This window comes from Leptosomus discolor, chromosome 3 (genome assembly GCF_034619465.1).
Source record: "Leptosomus discolor isolate bLepDis1 chromosome 3, bLepDis1.hap2, whole genome shotgun sequence".
Lineage (NCBI taxonomy): Eukaryota > Metazoa > Chordata > Aves > Leptosomiformes > Leptosomidae > Leptosomus > Leptosomus discolor.
In genome coordinates, this window is record NC_141393.1 from 4,589,325 (window position 1) to 4,607,606 (window position 18,282).

The window sequence follows — 18,282 nt, forward strand, 5'->3', positions numbered from 1 at the left end:
AAAGCAAACTGTGAAAGGACGTGCAAACCCAGGGAAAGAAAAACCTAGTTAGATCTCTTCAGTCTCGGTTGTTACGCTAAAGATTTAAATTATTTTACCTCATCCTTGAAGAAAAGTTTCAAACTTTTTCTTCAAATACATTTATTAGACACACTGCCTTTGCTCCAGAGAAGGTAAATATGGCTGCCTTAGGACTTGCAGGTAGAAGTCTGTTTACTTCAATTACAAAAATTGCAAAGACCACCTTAAAACAAAGAAAAATTCACATTTTATTTAAAACCAAACATTACATAAAACAATACAGAGATTTTCAAGTTCGGAGCACTTTTTGCTGAGGCACAGATTGGGAAAGTACATTGGCACAGTCAGGAACGGCTCATTTTTGGAGACCTGACCTTCCTAACTCAGCTTCTGCCCCGGTTTTCTCTCCCTGCCCGCATCAGGCTGCTCTCTGCCACCTGCACAGCCCCAGGGGTTGCAAATGCAGCTGAACCTCTCTTCCCCTCACTCCCACTTCCTTGACTGGCTTCCAAGTGTTGGCAGGAGGCAGAAGGAACGGTCTAGAAGCCATGACTTGGCCTCTCCAAAACCACAGGACAGCTTTTGTACGTCGTTTATCCTTCCCAGAAGGATTAATCTGGATTCAGCATCAGCTATTGCAAGCCTCGAGGCGCACGGCTACACAACGCTGGGTGGAGCTGAGCCTCCAGGGAGCAGGTCCCTTAGATTTAGTTTTGCTCTCAAGCTTTATACTAGTAACTTGCAAAAGATCAGGAGAGCGGATTCAACCTTTCCCTCAAGAACTGACAATAAAATACTTTCTAAAAAACTATTTGGAGCAAGGCACTCTTTCTGCTAGTGCTCTTTGAGCAAGTTTCTCAATACAGAGCTACCTAATGCTTTCAGAAAACAGCCGCTGAGGAGGTTCCACGTTATTCAGCTTTGCTTGAAGGCGAAAGCTGACAATCTGACATTTGTAGATTGATCTAAAGGCTTTGTTTTTTTTGATAAATTCGAGTCCTCCGGTTTTTGCTCCTGGTTCTTTTTGCCTTCATCTTCGTCAGCTGTGGGACGCTTTCGCTTTTTATCTTCTGCTAAATCATTAACTGTTCCTCCTTTCGCTTTCTCAGTCCACACCTTTGAAGAAAGTACATCATTAAACAGAAAACTACAAATTAGGCCACCATACTGACGACTGCATTTTACACGCCTTCTTTCTCTGATTGTAAGAACGCACTGAAATAATTCCTGGTAAGAACTAATCAGGATCAAGTTAGGAACAATTTCCTCACTTTTCCTTTTTTCTAACACCACTCTCCTTCAAAACCGTGCTTCATTTGAGCCTGTACATGAAATTGAAGCTCTTCATTGTCTTTCTGGAGAAATAAGAAACCCAAAAGGCCTTGGAACAAATTTAAGCCCCAACGAATTAATCCTGGCCATGTCACTTTTAACTCCTTCCCTGTTTCTCTTCTGTTATTTCTTCATCCATCATGTTTCTCTCACACGCCCCACTTTGGAAAAGCTGCTTTCTGCTATCACTTATTATTCAGACGGTTTACATTTTCATAAAGTATATGTTGTAGATCATGGCCCAATTCAGAACTGAAGTCTACAGAGAACAGTAGAATTTCAAGAGAAAATTCCAGAAATAACCAAAGGATTCAGTGGGGGAAAAAAAATTCTCAACCCCCCCCAGAATTAGAGCCTGTTTTCTCACCATTCTTTCTTCAGATGACAGCATTCTAAATCGACTCATGCCTTCTTTTATTACTTCTGCTTCGTTCAGATCAGGATTATCTGTCAAAATGTTTGCTCTGTTCTCTTCGAGCCACATCTGGAATCCTGTCTTTGGTCTAAAGCAAGCACACAAAAACCGTCCATTTAAGCAGGTTATTGGAAAACCACATCCCCCAAAACAACATTCCTAAACACCACCCAACTGGATTTCTTTGTTCTTGAATGAAACTGCTTTCTCCTGTTGCAGTACGCTTAAAGAACATGCTGAGAAGGCAAGACTAGGTCAAGTATTTTTATGAAAACTGAGATATATACGGAGATGAACATTTCAGTTTTAGAATGAGAAAGCGTAACGGTTCTCTTCCCTTCTGACAGGGTCCCATCAACCTAAGAACAGAGCACATGTATTAGCATGTTTCAGCTCATCCTTTTCACACTTCTCCTTGCCACTTGTTTTAGAACATTATCCGTAAAGGCTAATGAAAAGAATGCTAGTCCAAATGAGTAATAATTACCTTCCTCTTCCTCAGTTAAATGAAGCCTAAGTGAAACACGATTATAGTAATGCAAGTTTCATGAGGTCTGGGATTGTTAGAAAATACATCTGCTCCAGAGGAACAAGACAGATTAGAGTCTTAGCTAGGAAGACGTGTGCTCCTTAGGTGATGCAAGGTTTTTGTCTTTTTTTTTTAAGAAAAAAAGAAAAAACACACTAAAATAAAGCTTTTACACTTTCACGTAAGACCCTTAGCTTTTAGACTTCCTTCGAGATTTGCCTGAGATGTTTAATCTTTAAGTATTTCCTATACTTGGAACTGGCACAGCGGCACGGTTTCACTTACCATTCAAAGGTCGTTACCAAATGCATAACGAGCATCAAAGCAAAAATCGTTGCTCAGAGCCCCCCAACTACTTTTTGCATTGTTCATTTATTATTCACTCACACATTTATTTGTCTCAGGTTGACGTGAAACTTCTACTTGGCCACGCACGCTGGGAAAGACTTCACGAACAGAAGGCTTTTCTGAGTTCTCTCCCTGTGATCGTAACGTGGCAATTTGGAAATCCAACCGATGTGGTTTAGGTCGGTTTGTTGGACAATAGGCACAGTCCAAGCAGCAGTTTACTAAATTTCCGAAGTGGGTTCACAAACGTGACCACCTGGGAGCTAACGCCTCAATCCTGACGTCACGCTCCTTCGGCCAGCCCAGCGCCTTCAGAAACAAGCTCGGTTTTGGACTTGCTATTCAATCCAAATTGGAATATGGCACCGAGATGCAAGTGTCCACGCACCTTCTGTTTTCAGTGCTCTCCTGGGCAGTGACTTTGACTTCATGGGACTCGTTTCCTGCTTTTTCTTGTCTGTCTTCCACTGTTTTTTCACTGGAGTTCGGTGTGCGAGCCTGGAAGAAGGAGGCTGCTAAAGCCTATAGAAGTTGAGGTTAAAAAAAGTACGAACACGTCATCCTCAGACAACACGTACCGTGTAGCCTAACAAAACCCAAGCCTTTCCTAAAGACTTAATCATCACTTGCATTAACAGAGCATCTAATTCATCCAATTTCAGCACAGCAGACATTTAGTTAACACTATTTAAAATAAAAGCACTAGATTCAGTGCAGAAGGTAATTTCCACAACTGAATTTTTTTGCTGTTTTAGGTGCTTTTATAGTTTCTGCAGTGTGCTTAAATCAACTTTGCCATCTGAGGTGCTCAATCAACAGGGTTTCATACTTGAGAAGAGCTGGTAAAATTCAATTTACTGTTCTGTGTTCACTGAAACAAAGTAAAAAAACCCCAGAAACGTTACCTGCTTGGACTTGGGTTTGGGAATCAGAGGCTTTATTACTGGAGTGTTCTGCTTGTTTACAGCTCGACTGCTACACAAAGAAGTTTTCTTTGAGTATTTGCTCATCGTGTCCAGAACACTCGCTGAGGGGACCACTGGGTCCTTTTTGTTAGAAGACACCTAGCAAAACAAGTAAATAGACATTTTATTTATTTTTCTGTGATGTTCCCCTCCTCTGTCCCTCCAAGATATCGGTCATAGTTATACTGTAAGCTTTAGTTATAATAATCTGTTGTGATTTTCAGAACGCTGCGATCAGACCAGCTACCAAATTCTTACCTTGAAGGGATTCACTCGTCCTTGGCTGCTTGATGCAATTACAACTATTTAACAGGAGAGAAAAAAGAATGTAAAAACGTGTGCGCACACGCGCGCACAAAGACACACACATATATATAAAAATCTATGTAGCAATGTGCACATTTTAGATGAGGAGATGAAACACCATTAGCCTCATTCCAAAGAACAAGGCTAACACTCATGGTGTGTGTTTCAGCCTCTGTTACTGGAAAATCGAAGAGGAGAACTAAATCGAAGGCATCGACTATTCCACACCAAAGAAAAGAAGTTCCCACCAGGCTTGTGAGTGGTCGAATAAAGAGAAAGACACTTGAATAACCCCATGAAGTTTATACTGTATGTGCTCAGCTATTCTCAGTCATCAGAAATGCCACACAGGACTAAGAGCTTAAAATACCAATCCACAGGAAGACGCAGTACTTCCTCCACTCCCAAATCCGTTTCCACTCCTATTATTCTTGCTAGAGGGTTGGCAGGAGGGAAGAAGCAGCAAGAGGTCGCATTCTGCCCCTGCCTGCTCAGGCTCACAGTTCTACGGCAGGGTTACTAACTCTGCCTTGGACGTGCAGCCAATAAATGTGCCCGGGACTAGTAAAACAAATCAAGTGGTCATTGTTCTCATTTTTCCCTGTCCCAAACAACGCCTTCGTGACCCAGCCGGGCAGGCCACTGATTCAGCATTTGGCACAGCTAAGGCAACGGGATAGTGGTATGGAACATCATCAGGTAACGAAGGCATCAGCGGGAATATGGAACCTCTTAGAAACGCGAGGGCAACCACCAGCACAAGTTACCACTTGACAGCACTGTTAGGCACTAAATTTTAATAGTAATGAGGGAGGAAAAACAGGAGCAGATATCATGAAGCACGACAAAAGTTCTCATCCTGGAATAAGTGCAGATTTACTCACCAGGCTTTGGAGTAGTCACCTCTGCTGAAGTGACACCTTTGGAGAAAGGATTTGGCCCTTCAGAACAAAGAAACGAGGTACATATTTAAGTGCAGCGAAATGTAATAGCACAACCTCTTTAAAAAAACCCAAGCACACAAGTTACAGTAAAGCAATGTATGTTTTAAAGCAAGACTTTTCATCTTCGAATTGTACATACACTTTTACAAAACCATCTGTTATCTCTACCTAGATTTAACTCAGAGATGTATGCTTAAACCTTAAACTTACTCCTTAAAGCGTGCCCAGCAAACTAGCCTTGTCTATCAACTCGAGCCTGCAAGATGTGAGCTGAAACCAAAGTAACCATTTCACAAGGTGCCCCAGTCCAGTAAAAGTAGTATCAGACGACGAAAAAACTCCCCAAGGGTCCCTCAAATGGTGACTAAGTACAACGCACAAGCAAGCTGAGACAGAGCAGTGACATACACTGGACTTGTTTCTCTGCAGCAACTGCGGGCACAGGCTGGAATACGCACCCCCTCACTCCAGCAGGCTTTACCACTCACCTCCCACAGGGAATTCCAGGTAACGGGAAGCTCAGAGGCAGGAGTTACTGCGTGTCACCCCGTTATTCCTGTGCATTTTTTCACACGTCAACACCCAAATCTGACAGATCAGAAACTACCAGACCTGTTCTAACTGGGTAGCAGAAAACCCAGTCCCTGCTACAGTGGCAGGGTCTCAAAACTCAGCGAAACAAATGGGATTATTTTCTATTTACGTAAATGGCAACTAAATCAAACGCCCTGTACCTCACTTGAGGTGCCCCATGACAGGCAGTGAGCCCGTCTTTCCTAAATTTTATGTCAAAAGAACGAAACAAAACCATAAGACTGAAAACCTCATTGTTAGCATAGTCCTATAGACTGCAGTGTTATGCAAATGACAAATGATCTGGGAATTTTCCGGAATTCCTTATTAAATCTGTGAAATACACATCCAGATAACCTCCAGCCTATGCAGAGAATATATTTTTCTTACTCTGTTTATGCACTTCTGGTGTTTCTTCTGCTTCCTCACAGGCATCGGTCTCCTCAGCATCTTCCACTTCTTGGTCCTGCTGAACATTTCTGACGGGCAGCCGACTCCACTCTGTGGCAGAGTTGCTGTAACTAAATGAGAAGAATTCATCAGAAAGGAAGTGGTCACCACATTCACAAGGAAAACTAGAACAACAGAAGGCTAACTTACCTCATTTAGGAAATAAGAACAATAACATTTGACATTTATTTGCATTATACCTCTGATTAAACTGTGATGATGACTAAAAGTAAAATAAAGAATCATTAACCACTTCAGCTCCTCCTGAAATACCAAGAGCAGTCACCTGAAGTGGTGCTCATGTAGTTTTAAGAAAGACCACACGCAGCTGCGAAGCGGCCTGAAATTCACAGTTAAGACATGCACACACTGGAATTCAAGCAGCTCCGCACACAACAGCGAGCACCTGAATTTTGCCACCTTCTTCAGAGCCCACGACAACATCACTATTGTTGCCAGAATACTTTGCCGCAAATATAAATGCAAACATAAAATATCTTCCATAATCTCCACTTAAACATGTATACCTCCAGTATCACAAGTAATACCAGTTCACTTTTCTGCAAACATGAACAGAAAAACCACAGACAGGAGGTAACATGGATGCGTATTTTCAGTCTGAAGCTTAGGCAGCAAGTTTTCCTGTTTAATCCGATTATTCTCCAAATTCCCAGTATAGTAATATGTACATTTCTTGCACTTCTCTCCTAATCTTTGCCGATTACTAAAATCTGTGTGTACATAAGCTAAAGGTTCATTTCTTTCAACCAGAACATCAGCATTAGATTACTCTGGCATTAAGAACAATATAGCGTTTGTGATGAATTTTAACCCTCAGAGTGGCTGAAGTTGCAGACATGGGATTAAAGATTCCGTGCATGATCCAGAAGAACAAGGTAGAGCACTTAGAAATGAGCTTTGAACGTGCAGTTTCACAGAGAAGAATAAGGGAAAGGCTACAGGTAAGTTCAGACTTAGCACTGCCTCTTGCTTAAATAAGTTCCAAACTTCATACATAAAATTGCTGTAGGAAGATGTCGCTTCTGCCAAAATGTTACCGTGGTTTTTTCTGCTCTACCAGACTAGTGGTTAGCAACTATTTCAGAATCACAGAATGGTTTGGGCTGGAAGGGACCTTCAAAGGCCACCTACAACCCCCTGCAGTGAGCAGGGACATCTTCAGCTGGATCAGGTTGCTCAGAGCCCCGTCCAACCTGACCTGGGGTGTTTCCAGGGATGGGGCTTCTGTCACCTCTCTGAGCAGCCTGTGCCAGTGTCTCACCACCCTCCTCATAAAACATTTCTTCCTTAGATCTAGTCTGAATCCACCCTCCTTTAGTTTAAAACCATTACTCCTGTCCTATTTTCCTTACACCTGTACCATCCAGCGGCCAAGCAAGAACACAGCTCTTCAGTATGGTCTGTATTTTTACAAAACCCACACACCTCTTTTGCCTCATCGACCTTTACAAAGCAGATGCAGGTAGGAGAGGAAAGGTAGGTAGCACAGATACAGAGGGGAAAAAATGCAAAGCAAACCTGTAGAGTTTCCACAGCTTGGAAGACTGAACAGATTACAATAAGATGGGATACTGAAAGAAGGGAGAGCTAGAGAAGGATAGACGGATTTTAAGATGGGTGTGGAATGAAGTGAGATAGAGACACTGAGACAAAGAGAAAAAAAATAGGTTGGAGTCAAATAACCAAAGCAGCCCAAGCTAGAGGAAAGGGGAAAACAAAAGAAAAATATTCCAATTGGAGCAACTTGGTATTGAGTCTGCTTTGTCGTGTGTTGAACAAGACACACAGTAAGCAAGGAGCGGAGACATTTCCCTTTGTGTCAGTGTCCTGGTGCTAACGAGTCCTCACAAGACATCGACAGGAATGTTCCATTTTGTACGTACAAGTAGAGCAACACAAACTGTTACTACACAACAAACAGATTGCAAACTATGGTCCAGAACAGTGCATCAACTGGACCAAAATGCTAATAGGTCAGTAAAAACGTTCCCAGGTTTTTAATCACAGAAACTTGCGTTACCCAGCACTCAAGTGCTTTCGGAAATCCTCTTCCTCCTCTTCATCTTCCGCTGCTGTTGCCAACTCGCTTGCTTTTTCTACAGCCATTTCACCAAGTCGCTGAGCTAAATTTAGTCTTCGGGAGCGAGAAGCATACTTGATAGCTAAATTCACAACGTTTTGTGTCATGAGGTCAGCAAGTTCCACGCAACGGAATTCACGCTCCAGTTTACAAGAAAGCTGAAAGAAAAGCAGCCTTGAGAGTGACACACTTCACAGTTACATTGCGCTCTCAAGACTCTAGGACCTGAATACTACTGTCTTGGTGGAGTGAACGGATAAAGACAAACCACCAACAATCACGAGCTGCACAGCAAAGACAAAGGTGGGGTTTTTTCCCTTCTTCCTCCCACCCTTCATACTGATAAGCAGTAACAATACTAACTGCAGTCCACCTCTTACCGTAGTCTGTGAACTAGCTGGATTGCCAGTCACTAGGCAGACTTCTAATAAGTGGCATCATATCAAAGTCTACATCAAATGCCATCTACTCAAAATAAAGCCTCAGGGATCCTTTATATTTTGTATTTGTTTGTACTTACGGCAAACAGCTTCATTAAAAGTTCTTGCTGTTCTTTCACTGACTGACTGTTTGCACTTTCATCAAGTTCATAGCCGTTTTTTGATAAGTAATCCACATGGTTGTGAAACACAACAGAACGCCAGTATTGTTCCTGAAAAAGGAAGAGAGATGGGTGCTGGGGGTCAGAGGGGAAAAAACAGCCCACAACTTCACGCCTAACAATTTACGACGTATTTTATCAACTTATTCTTAACTGTTCCTTTCATCTTGCGATGAGGGTGAAGGGTAGACAATTCCCTTTAAAAGCCAGTGCCTACTGAGGAGAAGACAGACCACACCGACAACCATCTGTATAGAAACTGATCCAAACAGTTGTCATATATGTTAAATTCCCTTCATACTACAGGCTTTCAGCAGGACAAGACCTACATGCTCACCAGGACAGCCAATTCTAGAACAAGTTGATTATTTTATCTTATAGCTTCTGTCCCAGGGCAAACTGGAAGTATTCCAGAATAACTCAGTCACTGTAGGAGTAATCATCATCTGAGAGACAGGTAACCAGAAAATATAACTCTTGTTCAGGGAAATACTAGCATGGCTGTTAGACCAGGCTAGCTCTGTTACAAAATAATTAGAAACTTAGTGAAAACAGATGTATTGGAATAATTTGCTGCTTTACCTACACAGAAGTACATAGTCCCTCAAGCTAAATAAACAGTTCCTGACCTTTCCCTTCTATTATTTTGGCGGGGTGTGTGGAAGACACGCCCCACCAAATAAAGAACAGAGAGACTTGAACTGACTGAAGAGGATTTCATTTAAAATTACAAAGTGTTTATTACTGAAACCTTTTATCTGCGCCTCTATCAAAAAAGAATAAATTTCAAACAGCATTGAACTGTCTCTAAGGTTGAGGTTAGAATTTTATGTTTATTTTGTACACCAGAACTGAACCCGCAAGACTGAGATATTTCAAACCTATAAAAAAAAATGAAGAATAAATACAGATATTCTTCCAGAAGTTCTCTGCAGGTCTATCTTGCTTCAACCAGCCTCTACCTTAAGAAAACAAGTTAAGCCAGAAGGCCTATGTTTTCAGAGTGATTATATGAATTTAAGTACTTGGTACATCTTCAGAAAAAAAAAAAATCTTCCAGAAATATTATTAAGCCTAAAATACTAAAAAACGGGCACCTTCAAGAGGGTCTCGATTTCGATCCCAAAATCTGGTGCTTACTAGAACATTAACCACTACCCACTTAAAAAAAAAAAAAAAAAAAAAAAAGAGGGTAAGAAAGACTTCATTGGTCAGAATTACGTGTAGATATAACCTTGCATCAGCTCTAGCAGCTTTATCTTGTACTCTTCTAGAAGCAGTTGTGAACCAAACCAAAGCAGAAAGCCAATACAAGCACTGAACCCAAATAACCTCCACAGACACGCGTCTTACTCAGAGTTCATACTACCCTCTCCCATAGAAGAGATAATTAATAAGAATCTTGTATAACCCCCACTATGGGGACATCTGAGACTATCAGCTGTGGAGTCAACACCATTCCGTACCTCCATCTGTCCCTTCTCTGTTGTAACTTGACAGTAAGGAAGTTTAAAAGATAATATTGCTATAGCAGGCCGTGGTAGCGTAGGAGGGAATCGGGCTCCTTTACAAGGAATACACCTGTGCAAGGGAAACAAAAACCACATACAATCCTCAACACCTCCAGTCATCAGTTGTTCTACATCTAAATCACGTCTCTTAAGAAGCAAGATACTTCAAGAGGACTTGTTCTTTAAAAAGTAGTAATTAAATTACTGACTTAAATACAGTAATATGTAAAATTGCATAAAAAAAAAGAGTTATTTTCACATTGCAACCAGTAAAAGATTTTAAAACCAGCAAAGCATATGGAGTTTCTAGCGTGAACAAGAGCAGCAAAACGTGGCACATGACAGACACAGATCTCCAGCTCGCACAACACATGATTTAGCAGCTGTTAACGCAATTCAATATATTAAATTCAGAAACTACAGGACATCTGAAGGCCACTGGAACAAAAGCAGGCATGGCTATGATTTATTTTGATGAGAGGTTTTGGACTTCATGAGGAGAGTGCTGTGTTCAGACACACACAGGGGGGAAAAAAAAAAAAAAGGGAAGAAAAAAGAAAGAGGTGAAACAGATAAGCCTATACCAAAAGTGTAGGCTTATTGTTTCACTATGTTTAAATTAGTGCTTTCTGGTAACAATCACTTAAGCAAAACATTGACTGGGGAGGAGCTGCATTTGCAGCAGCACCAATGCAGCATTGACAAAAACGCCTGGGTTTATAAGCTACTGTTTCAGACACTATTAAAAAGAAACCAAACAGGAAGCATCAGTGTTCTGGCTATCTGTGTTAATTAAGGCATATGGTGTTTCCACAACAACCCTCCCCCCTTATCTTTCATAGGCTGGTGGCTTTGAATAAAATGTTCTTTGCAACTCAGAGAGTAGCACTCTCTTTCCTGGAGCAGAAGGAAAAAAATTCAGGATGACAGACTCACAGTTGTGATGTGTCCTGCACATTTTTGGTGCATTCTCTGGAGGCCAACATTACTTAATGATTTGGAGGAAGAAAGAGACAGTGAATTGACATTTACCAGTGATAGCAAATCATTTCCCTTATTACAAAAAAAAAAAGATGACAAAGAATGTCACATAATGTAAATAAAATGCAGCCTCCCACCAACTTCCACAATTGTGCATGACTAGCAAAGTGGGAAAGTCTAAATTTCAGTAAAATATGTGAGTTGATGGATTCTGCCCTGGCAGGAGAAGGACACAGATCACTGAATAGAGGACTACAACAAAGTTTAGCAACTAAATGTCCAGGATTCGAGTTACAATGAAGAGAAACAGTTATTTAGACATCACTGGTATCACATTTTATACAGTACTGGCTAACTCTCAGCTAAATATTAGAGTCATTTTACACGCAAAATTGTTCTTCATGGCCACAGTTTAAATATTAATATAACAACAGTTATGACTTATCTATGCCTAATGATGTGAATTAGTTACAGGACTGGATTCTTCTCCAAGGAACAAAAAGGGAAAACATAGCAAAAAAAAGTCTAAACCAACCCCAAACCCCTAAAAACCATCAACAGCAGAAGCAGATTCCTAGCAGCAACCATAACTTTTCAGTAGGTTTCACTAGCAAAAATGCATCCTTACGAATCCGCCTGCATCAGAGACGTGCAATTTCACAATAAAGTGCACACGCAGGTCAGCCAAGGCAAAAAGCCACAATTAGTCAGTTACAAATTATAAAATCCTAATGAGTTTGCTCAAAACCAGTTTAGTAATGGAACACCCATACAGAATTACATTTACGAACTGGATCACTTACTGTGCCTATTTACTAGCCACCTGGTTTGGTGATAGTTGTTACCAGTTTGTCTTCGTGAGAAGTGCTCTGCAATTTAGAACCAAGACAAGCAAAGCACTTCCTCGGGAAATATCTGACCTGAGCTGCTGGGGTTTTTCATGGATGCCAACTACCCAATAATGATCAGATTTTCCTTTGCAATGCTCCCTCGTGTTACACACTGGAATCCAAGTGTTCCCAAGTCCTCGGTTCAACATCCGCACAATTCCCTCAGAATCCACGTAACAAGGGGTACCTGTTTGTTACAAATGAAAACAATTATTCCGACAGGCAACTAATTGCTATGGGAGAACGTTTGAACTGGTGGATACTGCTGGGAAATGACGGTTCACGTATCTCAAATACCACATCCTCTCACCCAAGCAGTACAACCTCGTTGGGAAAGACTGAGTTTCCTTAGAAAGACGCGCCACCTTCTGACAGTCAACAGGACTGCTAGTCAGCTTAATTTAATACATTTCGTGAAGAAATTCATACTGCTTGGGTAGATTCCCAAAGAAAATTAGCTATCTTACAACTCCTTTTTCTGGTTATTATGAATTTTGCTGAGATAGCTCAACATGCCTGTTCTAGTGTACTGATTTCTTTTTGCTGAGCAGGGCAATCAGTTGGGAAAACAAGTTCTGGTAACATTCAAATGTATTCTACTCATAGTGGAAACTTATTAAGAGATTTCTGATAAATATAGTGAAAGAATAGAAAAATAGAACTCTGTTTAGCATTGAAGAGACTGAAACAAAGTCTAGGACCCAAGATCACCATTACTAACAGGGCATTAGCTAGCCAAACTCTCCTCCAAAATTCTCCCAAGATTTCTCGACATTACTCGTACAGGTATTTCATACCTTCTGCGGAGAATCCAACCCATATCAAATAGGATTTCCTTGTAAGAGAAAGAGGGTCTCCATGCAAAATTTGTTTTTTCTTTTTTCCTAGCTCCATCAGCTGTACTCCGAGGCACTGGTCCCCGTCAAACCCAGTACCTAGGAAGAAGTTGTTCAATAACTATGTTAGAAAACAGAAGAATTGTCTTGCCTCTTGGCTAAACCTAATTTTTGAATCAGAAAAATATTTCTAATGCAGGATTATACATGAATACCACTGTCAGACAAGCGGCTACTTGTCATTTTGGACATACAAAGCAAGCATAACAACTACGTCCTTAATCTCCCATAGTAATTCACTCTGGCATATCTGAAACCCAAGTTTAATCTATTAATGTCACTGTTACAGAATTCTCCCCCACAGGTTCATCCAGGCACCACAATACAAAATGTAGGCCTTGCTGTCAGAAGTCAAAGATCTGTGGGTTGTGACAGTAAAGACATCATCAAGAAGAGAATAACAATAAAACGCTTCTGGTCATCACATACAAATCAACCAGCGTTTGAAGCCAGTAACTGAAAGGACTGAAAACATAACCCCAGTTCAAAAAAAAGACAGAAGGGAGAAAACTACCTCTGTGATAAATAACCACCAACTGCTCTCCATGTCCTGCCATAGACACCACTGGACCTGGGAGACTGAAGATCTCTTTCTGAACTCCTCCAACCGTAAACACACGAACTAGCAAGGCGCTAGTGGCACAAGCAGCCCAGCCTTGGCCGAGACAGATAGCCTCAATGTCTTCATCCTTCGGCATATCTACTGTCCACTCCTTGTTTGCATCCCAGGAGCTAAAATGAATGCAGTGGAGCTTGCTAAAGGAGAGACAAAGAGCAATAGTCAAGTATCTCCACATGAAGAAAAATACAATATCTGAAAATGTACCAATATATTACATTTTTATCAGAGACCTGGAACCTGATACAGCGATAGGAGGGAACTACAAATTACAAGTGGTCGTTTGCAAAGGTGTTACTCTTATCATTCAAGGACTGATGAGCTCGACCTCCAGCACTGTAGATTTAGAGCCTCTAGAGCCTCAAACAGAGACAGTTTAAAGGTCTGAGGGGAGGTTTTTTAGATGGAAATGGGTAAGTGTCCTGCTTAATTAACATTAGTAAGAACCGAAGGTGCTTGGTACCCCTGAATATCAGTCCTCATTACAAGTCTGTCATATTTGCTATCTTTCAAAGGGGAAGAAAAGCCCTAGGAACTTCAGCTCAGCCACCTTAACAATTGAAAACTGCCCATGACCAATTCACAGACACCATGGCTCCTGAGAGATTATTCACTTCCATTGAGAAAAAAAGTTGACATTTTCAGAGTCAGACAACCAATATACACAAATGATACTTTTAAAGGCAAAGGGTGCTTTTCGACTTATCACAATGCTATATGTCTGAAAATTAGAAGAAAGTTCTTTCTTCAAGATATTTCCACAGGAATAGGTATTAAAATATCGCTGCTTTTGTTCTTAAACACAAGAACAGTCTAGCTGGCCCAGCTGCTTACATCTTTCCATGGTTTTCATAAACTTCTGCTCTTCATGGGTCTAATTCCCTGGGTATCTTCAAAAATGTCTCCTTGGCAATAGTGTGAAGGAAAATAGCATAGCCCTTATGATTTATCTTTGATCCGAGCAGATTGAAAAACTATTGGTCATGTTTACAATTTCCCTTGAGCTAGCAATGCATGAAGTTTCCAGTATAAATGTATTTGAAAGAGGGATTTAGAAAAAATTCTTAGGAAACAAACTACATCTTTCAATATCATTCAAGTCTTTAAGTGGGTAGATGTGAAAATCCTCCTTGAAAGTTGTCCCATAAATAAAACGCACAGTCGAAAGCCAAAAATCTCAAAAAAAGTGACAGAAGCTGAAATTAAAAGCTGAAATATTTGAAACAAGTGAAGTATAATTCAATACTATGGGTTTTGCAGAGCAAGGTCACGACTTACCTCGCAAGTTCCTCTGTACTCTCGCAGGCTAGTAAAATAGCTTCGGTAGAGAGGTCAGCCATCGTGTGATTCAGAGAGTTTGGCAGGTGGGTTGCATGATGCACAGAGGTATCATGAAACTCTATATCTATAGCATTGTCTTGCTCATCATTGTAACAGCGAATGATACCAACAGAATTCCACACCTATTCAAAAGAAAAAAAACAAAAAAACCCCCAACAAAATCAAGCACACTGCCCTACAACAGCCTGCTAGAACTTCCTTAGCTGAAACAACAGTAGGCGGGAGGCAGACTGAAGACTCGTGTAGTCGGGACTTTAGTTTCTAAAGCAGCTGAATTAGGCAGAAACTAGTTCCATCCTCGTTGCTTAGCCATCTTTCTCCTTTCTCTTACGTTTGAGGAACTTGTAGTTAGAAAGAAGTTGTGGATGACTAATGTACAAATCTTTACAGAACAAAAATATTCACAAGTTCTGGCTAAAAAAGAATTTTCAAAGAGATTTGCTAGAATTCAATAGCACAGGTACGAACTGCCTAGCTTGCTTTTATCTGAAAGCCACGTACTTATTTCTACATCAAAAGCAACTGAAATGTAACATAACATTATACAGTCTTTGCATTAACACAAAGCTACTTTCTACTATTGAGCTTCACACTACGAAGTACTAAAAAAAAAAAAAAACTTGGAAAAGATTAGACGAAGACAGAGCAAGAACTGGACAACATTCAATATTAACAAAACAACCAGATCTACATAACCACACAGCAGCAAGATTTACCATGAAACGATGCATGAGGTGTGCAGGAGTGGAGCCAGACTGGAACGGCTTTTGCTTGGGGGTTGGCAATGGCCCATCATAGAAAGGCTGTTGTGTAGGTGTTGGTAAAGCTGGAAAGTCACCAGTCTGATCATTGTCATCATCCTCCTTTTGAAGATTGGCATTGGCTTTTATCATCCCAATATCTAGAAGTTTTTTTAAAAAAATTACATCTTACACACATTATTACGACAGAATACAGGCAAAAAGTGAAACAGTCAAGATTTCTCTGGAAAAATAAGGTAGAAGACAGCCGAGTAGAGGGTGCTAAGAGATCGACCCCATAAGAGCACTAAAGAGCTCTGGAAAATGAGTTCACTCTGTACCTAGTGAGTTATCATCATCGTCAATTATTGCCCGTCTCAGATGGCCTGAAGTTGGCATAAGGTCGTCGTCATCAGCATCATCTTCATTAGCTCCAGCCTTTGGGGAAGACTGTGGTTCAATCATATCTCCATTTAAATAGTCGTCGTCATCTCCATCAAAGAGATCGTCGTAGCCCTTCGTCACTGTACTGGCCACCTAAAACCACATGAACTATCATCATAAAAATTTCTTCTGGACATGGAATTCAAGAAATGAACTGACACACACGAGGGAACTTTCAGCACACAAGCCAAAACGTTTGGTATAATTTGGTTACCTAAACAATATTAATTTAAGAAATAATTGGTACTGGTCACCTCGTCATTTGGTTTCTTTCTATCACCAATATTTTCCAACAACCCCAAATTTCCTTCAGTGTCTGTATAAGCGATTTGGCTGTATTTGGGGTGCCATGCCAGTCCACAAACTGAGTAATTTTTCTCATGCTTCATCCTAAAAATAATATAAAAACAACAAGATTTTAGTAAGCTTCTCAGGGCAGAAACCTCCCTAAGAGTTACGGTAAAAAGTTGTAATATTTACTAGTATTAGAAAGTGATGTCACATGTAATAAAATAATGAATAAGTCACCTTCAGAATAAACAGCTACTATAAGAAAATACAGCAGGTCTTTCTTTTCTATGAAGAAGTCATTTAAGCTTTAAAAATCAAAACAGAATCATATTCTTAAAACAAGTTTACCGATACACATAGAGAAGACAAAGAAATTCCCCAGCAGTCATACATTCCAGACCCATTCAGTAATAAAAAGAACATTCAGTTGCTTCTGTTACCGAACTGACGAGTTAATCCTCTATCTTTTCCACCCTTTACTATCACAAAAAATCCTCCCATTAATTATTTACATAACCTGACTTTAATTCTTAACATAGGTGTTCCAGTGACAGTCATGTTTCTTACCCAAAATATTCAGACAGATAAATCATCCCTTCTTTTCTTCTCTACCTCATTTAATCATACCTCTTTTTCCTTGTCTTGTCTTTTTTTTTTTTTGAAAGAGAGATGCTATTGGGACGTGAGGAAAAAAAAAGTATTTCCATCCAAGCTATCCTTTAATCAACTATTAGATTAAAGAGTAATAAGATATTTGCACACAGAGAACTAGACTATGGAAAATGAACAAAGTCCACATTCTTGTCCCCTCCCTATTCTATTTCTAAGGATGTAAAGTGTCCAGATCCTTCTAGCTACGCAGAAAGGAAACCAGTAGATCACATGAATCAAAACATACTTCTGGGCATACTGGGTATGGTGGGAGAAGGCGAGACAACGCCACATTTCTACCCACCACCAAAAATCACGCTCTTGTGGAAGCTGCTTCCTTGTAGGACACGGAAATGAGGTGGCAGCCCTTGAACTCCCTTCAGCACACGAACTGCAGCGTGAGGGCACCACACTCGGGCTGCACAAGAGCAGAGCCCTCCTCTTGCTCCCAGTCTAGACCGAGCGGTGGCCCTGCCTCCCAGCATCACCCAGATCCAACACAGTTCTTTTGACCTGTGTGCTTTGGCTCCCTCTCTGTGGGCCCCCGCCACTCCCTGGGAGCCCATCCATGAGGCCAGAAAAACGGTCTCCTGGGGTACTTGTTTTCAGTGGAACATTAGCAGAAAACGTACAGATTTGCCCTGTAAATCTTACTAAGGCTTTTCGAGAGGCAGAGTTCTACATTGGCACAAATAAGTTTTACAGAAAAGGTAACAAAATTGTATTTCAAGCAAAAACATGTGCTTAGGGACTTATGGAACGACACAGAATACCTCTCTATGCACTCCTGGGTTTCCACATTCCACACCACTATACTCCCATCCACGCTTCCAGCTGCCAGATGCTGCCCACAAGGAGACCAGGCCACAACATTCAAGGTCTAAGGAAAAAAAAAAAACACACCAATGCCTGCACAGCGTTCATATTCTGGAGCTTAAACCAGACAGATATTCTGGAATTAAAAAAATAATAATAATGACCTTTAGCAAATCACATCCAGCCTCCTGTACTAGGGCTGGCTTTAGGTAGTTCCCTGCAAGAACCATTCTTTAATGACAGTACACTTCTTTTTTCAAGAACATCCATCTTCTGTCATTAACACTGACATGAGGTCAAACAAAACCTGATTCTGGACATGTAGAAAGAAGCATAATGTATTTTGCAAACTCAGCACTAAGCATAACTTTATTTTCAGGTCAAAAAAAAGATGGCACAGTTGGGGCTACTATGCAGCTAAATTTCAGCTTCATAAAATGTAAAGTAAACAACCGATGTCTGTTCTGTACAGAAATAACACTCCTGACATTTTCCCTAAAAAGCTATGTATTTAAAG

The 18,282-nt window shown here is 40.7% G+C and overlaps 1 protein-coding gene across 2 annotated transcripts in view; it reads right to left on the reverse strand.

The window, feature by feature from the left end:
- Positions 1-393: 393 nt before the first annotated feature.
- Positions 394-18,282, reverse strand: part of WDHD1 (WD repeat and HMG-box DNA binding protein 1) — a 29,975-nt gene continuing 12,086 nt past the window's right edge. The window contains exons 8-25 of one of the 2 annotated variants that reach the window (XM_086462423.1): positions 17,723-17,829; positions 16,262-16,397; positions 15,905-16,100; positions 15,540-15,724; positions 14,761-14,945; positions 13,378-13,619; positions 12,765-12,902; positions 11,998-12,154; positions 10,052-10,166; positions 8,505-8,636; positions 7,925-8,142; positions 5,824-5,954; positions 4,801-4,857; positions 3,869-3,912; positions 3,551-3,709; positions 3,034-3,167; positions 1,721-1,856; positions 394-1,137 (exon numbers count right to left, since the gene is read on the reverse strand). In XM_086462423.1, the coding sequence (XP_086318549.1) occupies positions 937-1,137; positions 1,721-1,856; positions 3,034-3,167; positions 3,551-3,709; positions 3,869-3,912; positions 4,801-4,857; positions 5,824-5,954; positions 7,925-8,142; positions 8,505-8,636; positions 10,052-10,166; positions 11,998-12,154; positions 12,765-12,902; positions 13,378-13,619; positions 14,761-14,945; positions 15,540-15,724; positions 15,905-16,100; positions 16,262-16,397; positions 17,723-17,829 (2,673 nt within the window). In that variant the 3' untranslated portion in view covers positions 394-936. Of the gene's footprint in view, positions 1,138-1,720; positions 1,857-3,033; positions 3,168-3,550; positions 3,710-3,868; positions 3,913-4,800; positions 4,858-5,823; positions 6,009-7,924; positions 8,143-8,504; positions 8,637-10,051; positions 10,167-11,997; positions 12,155-12,764; positions 12,903-13,377; positions 13,620-14,760; positions 14,946-15,539; positions 15,725-15,904; positions 16,101-16,261; positions 16,398-17,722; positions 17,830-18,282 lie in introns of both variants that reach the window. The other variant, XM_086462422.1, reaches the window with a different exon arrangement.